Consider the following 16411-nt stretch of genomic DNA (forward strand, 5'->3'; position numbering starts at 1 on the left):
GGGGTCATAGCCCTTGGAGGCAGCATGCGCCGCAAACCTACGCCACTCCTGTGTTATCTTGCGTTATCAGATTTGTCCACTGTGGAAGCCTTTTGAACCTGCCTTTGGACAGCCTGAGTAGCTGCGTGAACCATGGTTGTCTTGGCCACCATGGTGCAATTACAATTGCCCGTGTCCTGTCATGAAGAAACTTGGCCACCACCCTGGGAAGCAAAGGAGTTGGCGGATAGGTATAAAACAGTTCCAGGCCCCATTGATACTGAAAAGCATCACCTTTGGATCGCGGTCCCACTCCCATCTGGGAGCAATATTGATCGCATTTGCTGCTTTCGAATGTCGCAAACAGATCTACCTTCGGCATGCCCCAAGTCAGGAATAACTGTTCCAGTATCCTTGGATTCAATTCCCATTCGTGCTGCTCTAGCACCAGATCCCTGCTCAGCGAGTCCGCCAAACAGTTCATGGTGCCCTTGATATGAATGACAATGGAATAGATCTTGTGCAGGATGTACCAATTCCATAACTGTAGACTGCGATTGCATAATGTCCTGCTTGTTTACATAAGTGATGGCTGTTGTATTGTCCATCTGCAATTGGACGGTCTGTCCAACTAGGTGTTCTTGAAAGGCGACCACGGCCCTGAATGCTGCCAACAGCTCCAGGAAGTTGATAAGAAGCAGCTTTTCCTTGGGAGTCCACTGACCCTGTACCCTGTGGTGTGTTAGGTGGGCTCCCCAGCCGTGCATGGAAGCATCAGAGGTCACCGTCGCCAATGACCTCCATGTTCGAAACGGCATACCGTTGAGCAAGTTCAACTCCTTTGTCCACCAATTCAATGAGCCCAATATCTTTTCTGGAAGTGTGACCTGCTTGGATTGTGTCTTGGTTTGTAGGCTCTCAGGAACCAGAGTTGCAACCTGCGCATCCGTAATTTCGCATAAAGGACTGTTGTGGTGCAGGACGCCATCAGGCCAAGCATCACTTGGACCGTCCTTGCCCTTTGTATGGGATTCTTCTGAAACAAGTGAATGAGTGCTCGCAGGCGTGCGAAATGTTCCTTCGGGAGAAAAGCCCTTTGTGTTGTCATATCTAACTGTGTGCCGATATACTGCAGGCGCTTTGCTGGTTGCAGAAATGACTTCTCCCAATTGATCTGAATGCCCAAATTGTCCAAAAGGGTTGTCACTATGCCTATGTGTTCCAGCAACTGCTCTCATGTCCTGGCCGTCATAAGCCAGTTGTCCAAAAAAGGGTATATGGAAAGACCTTGTGTCCTGAGATAGGCTACTATCATTGCTACACACTTTGTGAATACCCTTGGGGCGGTGACTAGGCCATAGGGTAACACATTGTATTGATAGATCTTGGTCCCCATGGTGAAGCGGAGATATTTACGATGATTTTCCTGAGTGCCTATATGGAAGTATGCATCCTTTAGATCGAGCGTAGCAATCCAATTCTCCTCGGGGAGGAGCGGAAGGATGGCTTGCAAGGTTGTCATTCTGAATTTCTGAACTTCAATGTACTGATTTAGGCCACGAAGATCCATTATAGGTCTTATCCCCCCATTGCGTTTGGGGATTTGGAAATACTAGGAATAAAATCTCGTCTGGCTGAGAGCCCACTGCACCGGTGATATTGCGTCCTTCAACAAGAGTTTCTGCACCTCCTCCCTCAGTACTGGTGTTTCGGGAGTGTATCTCACACCCAGGAACGGAGGGTATTCCTTGAACTCTAGCGCATAGCCCATCAAGACTATATGCAAGACCCAGTGGTCTGATGTTATATGGTGCCATGCTTGGGCATGGCTTGGCAGTTTGATGGTAATTCTGGCGGAGTACAACAAGATGGTGTTCCTTGCATTGATATTTATTGATGACTTGAGGGTGCTGTTGTTGACGTGTTGAAGAGGCGCACCATAGTCTGCTGGTGGGCTCAGACTCAGATCAAAGCTGCTGCTTGGACTGCAGCGTTCTCTTATTATGTCCAGACTGGCCTTGTTCTTGGGATAAAAAGGTCGCCTGTTATTGTTATTGTAGCACTGGTAAGGGCACCTGAAGTCCCTTCTATCGGATTGCCGATAACTGCCTTGACGCCTCTGGTATTGATTGAATTGGTTGTATGGTCAGTATCTGGTGTTGGAATACCGTTGATTTGTAAAGGAACATGCGGTGATTTGTGATTTCTTCCATTGTTCCATGTTTTCGTCGGTCTTGTCCGAGAACAGACCCACACCGTCAAAGGGCAGAGTCTCAATATGATCTTTCATGTCCTGTTGCAGTCCCGTTGCCTGAAACCAGGCATGCCTCCACAAAACGATGGATGATGTTAACGTCCGGGACTCAGATTCTGCCAAATGCTTGGCATTCGCCAATTGTTGGCGGGTGGCCACTGTTTTTTTTGCTAAATTCCATATGCTGGGATGTACCCCAACAAAACATGAACATACTTAACAGACAATGATAACTGCAATGTACCTCCAGTGATAACAGTACCTCCAGAGACTGTTGCTGGTGTCTGTCTTATGTTTCTTTTTAGATTTTGAGCCCTTTGGGAACAGGGATCCATCTTATTTATTTGTTATTTCTCTGTGTAAACCACCCTGAGCCATCTTTGGAAGGGCAGTATAGAAATTGAATGAATGAATGAATGAATGAATGAATAAGTCATATTAACTACCTTATAAACTTCAAACCAAAATGGTGCAATAACTGGACAGGAGCAAATCATATGTGTAAGTGTACCCTCGAACAAATTACACCTCCAACATCTAGCAGTCTGCAACCATCCCTTATTAAACATTCTCTGGGGTGTCCAACAGACACGGAATAAAGGTTTCTGCTGTATTAGCCACTAGGGATGTGCATGAACCTGTTCAGAGGCTCTTTTTTGGGCCTCCGAACAGGTTTAAACACTGGCCGGTTCAAACGTTTGACAATGGTGTGTGTGTGTTAGACTTTAAGGGTGGGGGAGGGTGCACTTACCCCCCCCACTTCCTCCCTGCCAGCGTTCAGTTCCTGTAGAATCCTATGGGGCAGCAGTGTACCTCCCTGCCACCCCTTCCCCTCTTTGGCTGGAAGTACCTGGTGCGCACATGCCGCTCGCATGCGTCAGATGGGCTCGCACATGCGCCAGGTACTTCCGGTCACAGAGGGGAAGGGGCAGCAGGGAGGTATGCTGCCGCTGTGAATAATTTTACAGGAACTGAGCACCAGCGGGGGGAAAGCAGAGGGAGACCTAAGTGCACCCTCCCCCACCCTTTAAGGGTGGACATCCCCCCCCACTGTCAAATTTTCGAACCTCCAAACAGGTTCATGCACATCTCTAGTGGCTCTGAATCCCTAGTGCACCCTCCCCCGCCCTTAAAGTTGAACCACCCCCACCCAGTTCCATGCACATTGCTATTAGCCACATTTTAAAATCTAAAAAGGCACATTTCATTGCCTTCAATGCAACTTGTCAACTGCCATGTGCCAACTACACCCCCCCCCACCTGCAAGGCAGTGGGGTACTCATTTTAATTTTTAGGAATATTGAAATGTTTAGATTCTTTGGTGTTTAATATGCCTTTGTTTCCTCTGTTCATTTTGACTATCATTGGACAGTGCCAACTGTCAATTGCCATGTGTCAAATAGCCCCCCCGCCCACACTGGGGTACTCAGTTTATTTTTTAGGTATTTTTGAAGTGTTTAGATTCTTTGGTGACTTCATTATACACCTTCATTTCTTCTGTTCATTTTGACCCCACCGCTTTGCAGGTGGGGGTGTGGAATTAGTGGCATCCCATGTTCTAACTACCCCACAACCCACGAGGCACTGGGTACTCAAGTTTATATTTTAAGAATTTTTGAGGTGTTTAGATACTTGGGTGTGTAATGAATCCTCATAGAGATTCATTATGAGGAAAGGTTATTAGACACCAAAGAGCCTAAACACTTGAAAAAAAATCCTAGAACATAAACTGAGTAGTACCCCACTGCCTTGCGGGTGGGAGTGTAGTTGGCACATGGCAGTTGACAGTTGGCACTGTTGAAAAGACAGTCAAAATGAATAGAAGAAATGAAAGTGTGTAATGAATTCTCATAGGGATTCATTGAGGGAACGTTATTATACACCAAAGAATCCAAACACTTGAAAAATAGTGACCACACATATTGCTCCATAACTCTATTTCTACAAGGGCTAGAGCCTAGCTTTTTAAAAAAATGAAAGCTGGGAATCTGGGGGAATTAATAGGAGGGATCCGAATCTCAATTTGATTCGAATCGAAACAGACACAATTCGATTTGTACCCAAATCTAGCCAATGGATCACAGGGGTGATTTATTTTGTCTCCAAATCATCCAAATCAGCTAGATTCAAGTACAAATTGATTTGTACCCGAATCAGTTTGCACATCCCTAATTGTAACCTTATTGCAATAAAGGGAAAAAAGAAAAGAAAAAATGTTTCTGCTTCTTATGGTGCTTGTGATGTCCTTCCTTAAGAGATGTCACAGGGCTTCTTAAAAGCTTCTTAAGAGAGCTCCAAGATATGGGAGACTCTCTCAGGCAAACATTTCAACGTCGACAGCTGCAGACATCCACGGTAATGGGGAATGCAGCATCGGAGAGCATAACACTTTTTTGAATAAAGCAGCCCTAAGATGCAATTCTTTACTTTTTCTGGTCTGTTTAGAAAAAGAGAAGTAGATCTGACATGTCTGGACAACATGATCTTCCTTCAAACAGAGCAAACACTGGTTGTGCTTATGTGATGATGGGTGAGTCCCCCACAAAATGAACACTTAAAAAGGTTTTATGAGCATCCATGAGTTCAAAATGATAGGAAAGAGAGTAGTCAAAACAGTCCGAGTTCAAGCCTTTGAATTTAAACCAATTTCTTTCAATTTCCACAGGAACCGAGATGAAAAACGAGAAACAAGCCTTAACGAGGCACATGCTGAGGCAGTCAAAAAGGAACTCAGCTGCAAGTGCTCTGCTGCCCAAGATACCAAGCACACTCTGCACGTGAAGGGCAGAGCTTCAGAACGCCTTGAGGAGCTATGAAATCCTTCCACAGGGCTACTGCGCAGGATACCCATGTTGGAAATGATCCAGGATCACCATAAAGATCTGTGCATTACATACCTCCTCTGTTGCCCAAATGTTAACTGAATCACCTGGAGTTTCCATCTACATCCTGGTCTGCATATGTGTATTTCTATAAAGTGAGAACAATGTGGCAATCTGAAGAACTCTAGACTGTAAGATTGTGAAGTGCCATCTTCCTTTTCAACAGTCTGTATAGCCTCATTAACCGTAATTAATATGATAAAGCAAGTCTATGTATAAGCAGGTGGTTCACTTTGTTTGGGACATCACAGCCTAAACTGAAATATACAGCACCAAAACAGAAATTAAAATACAGTCATCTCTTGTCAACTGCTGTTTTCCCAATCATGGATTTGAGTATCTACGATTGGAAAAATGAGACCTCCCTCATCAATTGTGACTTGAGTATTCACGGTCTGGCGAATTTTAAAAAAAAACCTGGCAGGTTTTTGTGAGTTGGGGGGTCATTTCCGGGGGTCAGGGGGTAATTTCTGGGAGCTCGGGGGCGGTTTTGTTTCTTTTTAAAAAAACTGCCTCTGTGTGGTGGCGGCATAGGGGGGACTGTGGTGAGAGCTCTGCCCCACCTCCCAAATGGGTGCTGGAGGCGGTGGAGAGGCGGGTGCTGGAGAGTCAGGAGGTGGCAGAGATGGCAGCAAAAGAGCTCCTTATACAGGCTCACCTTCCTCCCAAATGATACTGATCGGGCCATTTTTAGCCCGTTTGGGGCCTCTGCGCAGAGGTATCATTTGAGTGGAAGGCAGGCCTATTTAAGGAGCTCTTTTGTTGCTGTCTCCGCCGCTTCCCGACTGTCCAGCACTCGCCTGCCTGCCACCTCCAGCACCCATTTGGGAGGCGGGCAGAGCTCTTGAAGCCTTTGGCACATTTGTGGCACATTTCTCCCCATAGCAGAGTGGGTTATGAGTTCTTTTGCCACCTCTTGCTGCCTTCCACGCTGCGCCGCTGCTGCACAGCAGCTGTTTTAAAAGCAAGAACAAAAGGATTTAACTCCCCCCCAGCCCTTCAAAGCATAATCCTCCCATCAGGGGGTGATGGGGGAGGGGTAGAGGGGATTTTTTCTGCTTTTTACCTTGCTTTTCGGTTGCATTTCTCCTAACCCCGTTTCCAATTGTTTTCTATGCTGCCCCAACTGCAAATTCGCCAATCATGAGGTTTTCCTGGAACAGAATCCTCGAGGTTGGTGAGGGACGATTTTATTCCAGTGGCAGCTGGTGGGCACTGGGTTGGGGTGTGGAGCAGAAGGTGGAGTATACCTTTAACAATCAGCAAAAGCTTCCACTTCCGAGCCAACTCATTACATGCCTACCACGTATCCCACCTCCACCACTCAGCTGGCTGCTGCACATACTATTATTGATTGTTAAAGGTATACTCCACCTTCTGTTCACACCCGCCCCACCTGGCGTCCACTGAAATCTTCCTAATCTTTTGTAACCTTTAATGAGTCAGTTTTCTCTCTCCTCTCATGCCATAAGTGTGCCTTAAATGTCTAGGAATGTGTGGTCAGAACAGTAAAAACCTCTGTAGCCTAGTACCTACTGTATAATTATTTGCATGATGAACAATAAGTACGGTAAAATGATAAACAATAATAATTTCTATTTTTCTGCAAGTCCAGAAATCAAGATTTTGTTTTCAATGAGGCATATAATAACTCTAGTTAAGTTTTAATGGGATATTTATGGAAAATGCAAAAAGTTAATGGGCCATTTTAGAAAATACTTTTCTTGAATCAGGATCATACTGCAGTATTTGAGATATGTAGCTAATTATATCTAATTAACAGTGAAGGCATAATGCTGAATATTACATGGACTAAGTAAGGATTTTTAAAAAAATCACATAAATACATACTTGAAGTAATTTCTATTTGGATAATGCCAACTTTTCAACTAAAAGTGCAAAATACCTTGCTAATTATGTGATAAGGAAGTTTTCCTGCATATATTGCACTAGCTGGTATGATTTCCACTTTGTGCATGCTTTATTGTACTAACCCCTTTGATACTCCAGCTCTGTCATTTACTATTTTTACTTCTTTAACGCAGCCATATTGGGAAAAAAACTTCCTTAGGTCATTCTCGTTAGTCTAGTAAAATTAAAACAGATAATTATTACACAATCAAATTATTACAATAAACATAATTAAAGATAAAATTCTAATTTATTTCCTTAAGTTTTATTTTGAAAATCAAATAAAATTGACCCATTGCGATTACATCATTTTCCAGCAATCCTTCAAACTAACTGAATCTTACCTGCAGCCTGTTTTAATTTCTGGCAGAATTCCTAACTCATTATTAGTGTTTTTGCAGCAGGCTGCAATGTTATACACACAGACTTTGAACTTTTATGCTCTTGCTCAGAAGACTGTCCCACTGAATAAGTCAGACATACCCAAGTGAGTGTATGGATTGCAGCCATAGAGTTATTTTAAAACTTCCACTAAAAATATGCTCATCTGCCATGGGCAACTTCTTGTTTGCTTAGTGCATATAACTCAAGGCTTGACAAATCTCAGCTGTCAGGGAATCACGGCCTAGAAATTTAACTGTGGCACCTAGACTGGGATTCACCAACCCCACCTCTACAATGTCTGTCACAAAGTCCGGTATTTTTGTTAAGTTTCTATTGTCTGGCGCCTGAATTTTGGGGTTGGTTCCTAGATCCAAACGAAATATGTCAACGCCTGATATAGTTCACACACCCACTTCCTGCCTAGGCCAACCACTCTGTCTAGCAGAGCCAGCGTAGTGTAGTGGTTAGAGTGCTGGACTAGGACCAGGGAGACCTGAGTTCAAATACCCATTCAGCCATGATAAAACAGGTTGCTCACCTGTAACTGATGATCTGGTAGAGATCTGTTGATATCCATTAGAATGAGTTCTGCGCCTGCGCGGAAGCCTCAGTGTCGAGTTTTCACAGCTCCTTTTTGGCGCCTGTGCCCCGCCCCACGTGACCATTTAAGGCGGGAGGAAGCGCAGACAGCTCAGTTCCTTGGAGACCACTAAAGCAGTCGTAGATATGGTAAGTTGTATTCAGTAAACCTATGGTGCACTGCAGAGGGGAGGTTCGGGAGGGTCTAATGCAGGCCTGCACAACTTAAATGACCTGGCGGGCCGAAACCAACCGTGACTTGGTTCATGGGGGCCGAGGTCAATTCCTAGGGTGCTGATTATTAGAGTAACACTTAATATCAATCAATCAACCAATCAACTGAATAAAAGTGAAATGAATTAAAAATGAATTAAAAATGAATTTAATCAATATTTAACTTTTGATGTTCTGGCAGGCCAAGATTGATTAAATTAATATGAAATAAGTTGAATTAAAATTCATTCTAATAATATAAATATTATACAATCTGTACAAAATACATAATAAAATGCATTGTTCTTCCTTTCCACCTCTGCCAAATCATCATACAAAACATGGAACACTTTTAAGGAGGAAAAAAATCAGAACCTCTTCTCATAATTTTGGAAAAGAATGGATAAGGGTAAAGAAAGATGGAAAGGATGCAGCAGGAGGCTTGGCCTGAGAAAGAGAGAGAGAGAGAGAGAGAGAGAGAGAGAGAATGGAGCAGTCTTGGTGGGTGTGTGAGAGAGTGAGCATGGAGCAGTCTTGGTGGGAGGGGGAGAGAGAGAGAGAGAGAGAGAGAGAGAGAGAGAGAGAGAGAGAGAGAGAGAGAGAGAGAGAGAGAGAGAGAGAGAGAGAGAGAGATTGAGCGGTCTTGGTGGGAGAGAGAGAGAGAGAATGGAGCAGTCTTGGTGGGTGTGTGAGAGAGTGAGCATGGAGCAGTCTTGGTGGGAGGGGGAGAGAGAGAGAGAGAGAGAGAGAGAGAGAGAGAGAGAATGGAGCGGTCTTGGTGGGAGAGAGAGAGAGAGAATGGAGCAGTCTTGGTGGGTGTGTGAGAGAGTGAGCATGGAGCAGTCTTGGTGGGAGAGAGAGAGAGAGAGAATGGAGCGGTCTTGGTGGGAGGGAGAGAGAGAGAGAGAGAGAATGGAGCAGTCTTGGTGGGGGGGGGAGAGAGAGAGAGACTTAAGAGACTTAACTGCGCAGGCGTGCCACGCAGTTGGGAAGCAACACACAAGTGTTTTTTAAGCAGTAGGGGGAGGAAGAGGAAATAGCCCCGGGGGCCAGGAAAAAAGGCCTTGCGGGCCGCATCCGGCCCCCGGGCCGCATGTTGTGCAGGCCTGGTCTAATGGATATCAACGGATCTCTACCAGATCATCAGTTACAGGTGAGCAACCTGTTTATCTGGTACGGGATCCGTTGATTCCATTAGAATGGGTGTTTAGTTAGCTCCAAAAGGAGGAGGGAGCAGTGCTTTATTGCAACACCCTTTTAAGAACGCCTCTCCCAAAGTTCGCCTCCGCAGCGGACCGTCAGTCAATAGCGTAGTGTTTCACAAAAGTTTCCTCAGATGACCAAGTAGCAGCCTTGCAGATATCTGGGAAGGACACCCCAGACAGAAAAGCTGCAGAAGTGCCATAAGCTCTAGTGGAATGTGCCTTGATAGATTTTGGTGCCGGTACTCCTTGTATTGAGTAGGTAAAGTGAATGGCTTCCACTAGCCAATGTGACAGATGCTGTCTGGACAGCACTTGGCCCATAGAAGAACCTTTGTACGATATCAGTAACTTTTTGGACTTCCGGAACGGCTTTGTTCTCGAGAGATAATAGAGCAGTGCTCTGTGGACGTCTAAAGAGTGGAGAGCCTTTTCCAAAGGCGTGGAAGGAGAACTGAAGAAGGTGGGTAGAACTATGTCTTGATTGACATGGAAGTCCGAAAGCACCTTGGGTACAAATGCGATGTCTGGACACAGGAGTACTTTTTCTGGGTAAAATCGAGTGTAAGGTACGTCCATACGGAGGGCGGTCAGCTCGTTCACCCTGCGGGCAGTGATGATAGCCACCAAAAAGGCCGTTTTCAAGGAGACATGTTGAAGAATTGCCGTATTCATTGGTTCGTATGGTGGCTCTGTTAGAGCAGGCAGGACCAGAGAGATGCTCCAAGGCTTGACTGGTTTGCATATAGGAGGGTAGAGATTCGTGAGGCCTCTCAGGAAACTCTTACAGGAGGAATGGGAGAACAATGTCTTGCCATCCCATCCCTCATGTCTAGATGAGAGAGCTGCTAGGTGGACTTGTATGGATACATTAGAAAGTCCCGATGTCTTAAGGCCCGTCAAATAAAGCGAGACTTCTCGTATGGTGGCTCGTTTGGGACGGAACCCGTGTGCTTGTGCATAAGATACAAATCTCTTCTATTTGCTAGCATAGTTCCACCTTGTAGATGGTTTGCGCTCGTTCGGCAGGATCCTCTTCAGCAGTCGACCCGCCATGCCGTTAGTTGCAGTGTGAGAACTTTGGGATGCAACACTTGGCTGCCCTCTTGAATTAGTAGGTCCGGGCAGTTCGGAAGCCTCTGGTAAGTGTGCGAGGTCAGTCTGAGTAAATGCGGAAACCATGGTTGGCGTGGCCACCACGGTGCGATCAAGATGCATTTCGCTGGACTGTGCAGGAGACGAGCTATTACTCTGCTCACGAACGGCAAGGGGGGAACATATAAGAGCGATGGAGTGACCAGTCTATTTGGAACGCATCCCCCACAGACTGTGGATCGTGTCCTGCTCTGGAGCAGAACAGCCTGCATTTCGCATTTTGTGTTGTAGCAAATAAGTCTATCTCTAGATGGCCCCAGAGGTCGAAGATCCATTGGAGGTAATGGTTGTTCAGTTCCCACTCGTGGTGGTCCATGGAGAACAAGCGGCTGATACCATCTGCCAATACATTGTCTGACCCCTTTATGTGTATTGCCGCAGCTGTTATGCTGCTCTTGATGCACCAATGCCAGATCTGAATGCTGAGTGCACAGAGCGATCTGGAGACTGTGTCCCCCGTCTGTTGAGGTAGGCTATGGCAGTGGTGTTGTCCAATTGTAACTGGACCACTTGTCCCCACAGCATGGGAAGGAAGGCTTTCATGGCTTGAAAAACTGCCAACAGCTCCAGAAAGTTTATGTGTAGTAGACGTTGATTGCGGGTCCAAAGGCCCTGAGTAGTGGCGGCATTGCAGTGTCCACCCCAACCTTGAAGAGAGGCATCCGTTGTGACCCACACCGATGGAAGTTGGGCCTGAAACGGGACCCCCCTGAGCAGGTTGGAGCTTCGTGTCCACCAGGAAAGAGATCGAAGAATTGGCAGCGATACAGACAGATGTTTCACGGGACCGTCCCTGAGTAGACTGAAGGAGGACAGGAACCACAATTGCAGTTTTCTCATTTTCAGGCACATGTACCGCATGGTTGTCCTGCAAGAAGCCATCAGTCCCAATAGACGTTGGACGTACCACTCTGTTTGCGACGGCGTAGTCTGAAACATTTGAACTAGCTGAAACATTTGAACTATGGTCTGAAAGCGGTCTTCTGGTAGAAACGCCCTCCCCAGTGTAGCATTGAGCCGAGCTTCTATGAATGATATGGTTGAAACTGGTGTCAGGTTGGACTTCTTCCAGTTGACTTGTATGCCTAGGTCCTGGAGAAGATGTAACATGTACTTTATCTGCGAAAGTAACTCTTCTTTGTCTGTTGAGGACAGCAGCCAATCGTCCAGCTACGGATACAGTTTCAGACCCTTGTCCTCAAGTGGGTGACTACCACCGCCATGCACTTGGTAAAAACACGGGGAGCCGTGCACAGACCGAATGGCAGTACTTGATACTGGTAAAGCGAGGTCCCCACAGTGAATCGCAGATACTTCTGAAAGGAGGGCCGGATTCCTATGTGAAAGTAGGCATCCTTTAAGTCTAATGTCACAAGCCACCTCTCTTGATGGAGAAGAGGTAGGATGTCCTGTAACGTCGTCATTCGATACCTTTTCACACGGATGAACTTGTTTAGGTGTCTTAAGTCCATGATCGGTCGAATCCCGCCATCCTTCTTCGGTATCTGAAAATAACGAGAGTAAAACCCCTCCCGTTGATTTACCCATCGCACTGGTACTATTGCTTTCTTGAGCAGGAGTTCCTGAACCTCCTGAAGAAGGGCCGGCATTGCTTTTGTGAAACGTATGCCCTTGAAATTTGGTCGGGTCTTGAACTCTATCACATAACCAGATGGAACAATCTTCAAGACCCACTGATCTGATGTTATGTTGTGCCATGCTTTCACATGACTTGCCAACCTGATGGTGTTGGTGGCTAGTGGGGCCGGCTGTGTGATGTTATAGGCCAGGACCAAATCTTCCCTGGTGTTCTGGGAGGGGAAGCAATGGGGAGTCCCAGGTACAAGCGATGGGCTGCTCCGCACTTCAAAGACGCTGTTTGTTCCCGTCTGTCTGTCGCGTTGACCTGAGGAAAATCTCCCTTTTGGTTGCTCGTTTATTGAATGGTTGGTAAGACTTACGGAGGTCTCTCCGGTCTTGTTGTCTGTATGTAGACCGGGGATGGTAAGAGGTACACTGCTTATTTCCATAGGATGTGGCTGGTGAGGTGGCAGATGTAAAGGTTTTAGCAGTGAATTTTGATTTTTTCATCTTTTCCATGGCGGCATCAGTCTCTTCTGAGAATAAACCTTTCCCATCAAGTGGCAGACCTTCTATTTTATCTTTCATGTCCTGTTGCAGGGTGGCTGATCTCAACCAGGCATGACAAAGTAGGGTGATAGCTGATGGAACGGGACTCAGATTCCGCTAAGTGCTTCGCAGTGCTTAATTGTTGACAGGGTAAGGTCACTCACCTGCTGCAAAGTTTTTTGGAATTGAAGTTTCAGCTCTTCTGGAGATAACATATCCAAGTCCTTCTCCAGTTCCTCCCAAATGCAATAGCTGTACTTTGCCATACAGGCTGAGTAAATTGCAACCTTTACGGATAAACAGGAAGTAGAATATAATTTCCTGCCCAGCACATCAAGTTTCCTGCCTTCTCTGTCTGCAGGGGTTGTATGTCGTCGTCCAGACTTCGAGGAAGTTGCACAGTCGATAACTAAGGAGTTCGGGACTGGGTGCTTAAACAGGTAGGTATTATCTTGCTCCTGCACCCGATACAGTCCTTCAAGTCTTTTCGAAGACGGTGTAGAAGTACGTGGTACTTGCCATGAGCACTGTGCTGCATTGGAGATGATGGGTAACAAGGCAAGTGCTATGGGCTGCACTGACTGAGACCTTTGCATAAAGTTATAAACTGGATCATCTATAGTTTTAAGTTGTGAAGTAAGATCCAGCCCTAACGTGTTGGCCATACGTTTCATGTGGGAATGATATGCCTTTAATTCTTCCGTTAGTGAAACGTGGGAAGGCGATGCTACATCTGGAGACGGCTCCAATTCTACCATCTCAGCATCTCATTCAAAATCAGACGAGCCATGATGACTATTGTCAGAATCAGGGTCCGAAATAGTGTGGCGCGATGGAAGTTTTGGAGACGTTTCCTGCAAGGGAATAGGAACCAGCAAAGGATTGGTTTGCACGCCGGAGTTAGAATACTGTTTAGAAACTGTTTGAGTCTGTGCCGAAGCGCACACTGAATTCTAGTCTGGGTGTTCACATTGGAGAAGACCTTTTTAGGAGGAGCTGGAGCAACATCTGCTGAGAGGGACAGGGTGGAAAGTCTAGTAGGATTCTGTATTGATGTCAGTCCCCTTCTCCAAGCACGGTCTTCCTGGAAGTCATACTCCACGCCAGGCGAGCTGGTACCCGGTAAAGCAGTCTCTTTAGATGGGGACACTTGATGGCTAAAGCTGCAGGTGTGCCACGGGGTCAAAGTTGTGAGTTGCACAGCAGTGAGCAACCGTGGGGCAGAGCCAGGAGCATCTTCCTCGGAATTCAGCAAGCCTTGGAAAGTGGATGGTGTATTAATAGTGGAGTCCAGTAGTAGTGTGCACGGATCGGTTCGGAGGCCATTCCACTGGCCTCCGAACCGATCCGGACAAGGGGTGGTTTTGGTTCGGGAGGGTTGGGGTGGGGGGTTCCATTAAGGGCGGGGGGGGGGCTTTACTCACCCCTCCCGCGCTTTGCAAGTTTGGTGCCATAATTATTTTTAAAAATGCGCCGCAGAATTTCTCGTTGCTCGCCGCTCCTTCTTGACTTCAAAATCGGGCGGCAGGATACTTCCCTGCCGCCCCCGAAGCCCCCTCAAGCCATTTGAGCTCTTGAAATCTCGCCCGGACCGAGTGCCAAAGCGCTCGGGCGGGCGGCGGGGAGATGTCTGTCCGTCCGCCCGCCCCCTTCCCTGCCTTCTGCGAAGTGCAGGGAGCCTTCTGCGCGCGCGTGCGCAGAAGCAGGGAGCCTTCTGCGCACGCGCGCGCAGAAGGCTCCCTGCACTTCGCAGAAGGCAGGGAAGGGGGCGGGCGGACGGACAGACATCTCCCCGCCGCCCGCCCGAGCGCTTTGGCACTAGGTCCGGGCGAGATTTCAAGAGCTCAAATGGCTTGAGGGGGCTTCGGGGGCGGCAGGGAAGTATCCTGCCGCCCGATTTTGAAGTCAAGAAGGAGCGGCGAGCAACGAGAAATTCTGCGGCGCATTTTTAAAAATAATTATGGCACCAAACTTGCAAAGCGCGGGAGGGGTGAGTAAAGCCCCCCCCGCCCTTAATGGAACCCCCCACCCCAGTGCTGAGCCGCAGGTCCGCGGTCCGGTGCACACCCCTAGAGTCCAGCATTTTCAGAAGAGGATCCAGCTGCGGTGCCTCAGGGTCCTCTGCATCAGCTCCCTCCAGAGTAAACATCATTGGTGCCCGGAATCTTGGGGTCACTGTCGTGATATTTGTTGGGGTATTTAGTACAGATGCCTGTTCATCCTCCCTCGATGTTGATGGTGAATGAATGGGAGTCGGTGCCGGCACTAGGTCCCTAGTAGCTGATATCGAGAGCGTCATTGGCAGCACCACCGATGTCGAAGGCGCTTCTTTCAATGCATCTTGTAGAGTCTCTGTCGATATCGATACTGAGGTTGATAGTCTCGGTGTCGAGGTTGCGTGTCCCGTCAGCTTCTCTACTGCCTCCGTCGGTATCGAAATTGTCGACATCGAGGCCATTGATATCGAATGGGGTAAAGGTCTTGGCGGCGAAGGAGCCCTGGCTGGTGCGCTCGATGCTGAGGAGTCGGCTCATAGTGGTGCTGTCGATACCAAACGCTGTGAAGTTGTCGGTATCGACGGTGTCGAAGTCGAATCTTCGGGAGTTGGCGTTTTCGATGCAGAGACAAAGACCACGTCTTGTGCAGTTCCCGGGGAAGGCGTCAATTCCGACTGGCTTTGAAGCCGTGCCTTTTTGGCGAGAACGCCCGTGGCAGCCATTTTCTCGCCTGGCCTTTTCGAGGGGGGCATCGAAGTTTTAGACTGGGCCAGACCCAGGAACTTCAAGCCATGCACCTGGGGAGATTTTGAGGAGGAAGGCGCTGCCAAAACATTGTCATATAGAGTGGCCCGTAAATGGAGCTCGCGATTTCTCCTGGTCTGTTTAGAAAAAGATTGACAAATTTTACAGGCCGAAGTCTTATGGGCCTCACCCAGACACAGCAAACACAAGCTGTGGTGATCTTGTGAGGGCAGTTTTGCTTTGCACTCAGTGCAGCGTTTAAAGTTCTTTTCCCCCTTAGGGGCGTCCATAGTACTCACTATCCAAGGTCAGTAGCCAGAAAAGCAGTCCGATCTTTCGCCAATCCAGAGGAGATAACAGAAGGAAAAACAGTCACAATCTGGGTCAAAACAAGAGAAACAATCCAAAATCAGGTAGCAAGAATAGTCTCAAAACCAGTAGACCCGAAAATGAAAGCAGCCAAGGAAACTAGCACGAAGGAGCTGCAGAAACCAAGTGATTCCTACGGCGGTCGCAAAGGAACTGAGCTGCCTGCGCTTCCTCCCACCTTAAATAGCCAAGTGGTCACGTGGGGCGGGGCGCAGGCGCCGAAAAGGAGCTGTGAAAACTCGACACTGTGAGGCTTCCGCGCAGGCGCAGAACCCATTCTAAGAATCAACGGATTCCCGTACGAGATCTAGCTGGGTGACTCTGGGCCAGTCACTTCTCTCTCAGCCTAACCTACTTCACAGGGTTGTTGTGAGGAGAAACTTAAGTATGTAGTACACCACTCTGGGCTCCTTGGAGGAAGAGCGGGATATACATGCAAATAATAATAATAATAATAGTAGTAGTAGTAGTAGTACCTGCAAAGTTTAATTTAGATTACAATTCAGACCACAATAAAAACCATAAAAAATAGATCACCAGAAAAACCCAACAGTACATGGCACACAAACAGTGTCATGCACAACTTCATGGTCTTGTAGAGGCAGATTCAAA

The 16411-nt window shown here is 47.2% G+C and overlaps 1 protein-coding gene across 4 annotated transcripts in view; it reads right to left on the bottom strand.

The window, feature by feature from the left end:
• Positions 1 to 16411, bottom strand: part of BOLL (boule homolog, RNA binding protein) — a 66204-nt gene that overhangs the window by 30355 nt on the left and 19438 nt on the right. For all 4 annotated transcript variants that reach the window (XM_053277719.1, XM_053277709.1, XM_053277727.1 and 1 more), the window contains exon 3: positions 7110 to 7201. In XM_053277719.1, coding sequence (XP_053133694.1) covers positions 7110 to 7201 — 92 coding nt within the window. The remainder of the gene's footprint in view (positions 1 to 7109; positions 7202 to 16411) is intronic.

The sequence above is a fragment of the Hemicordylus capensis genome, chromosome 1 (genome assembly GCF_027244095.1).
Source record: "Hemicordylus capensis ecotype Gifberg chromosome 1, rHemCap1.1.pri, whole genome shotgun sequence".
NCBI lineage: Eukaryota > Metazoa > Chordata > Lepidosauria > Squamata > Cordylidae > Hemicordylus > Hemicordylus capensis.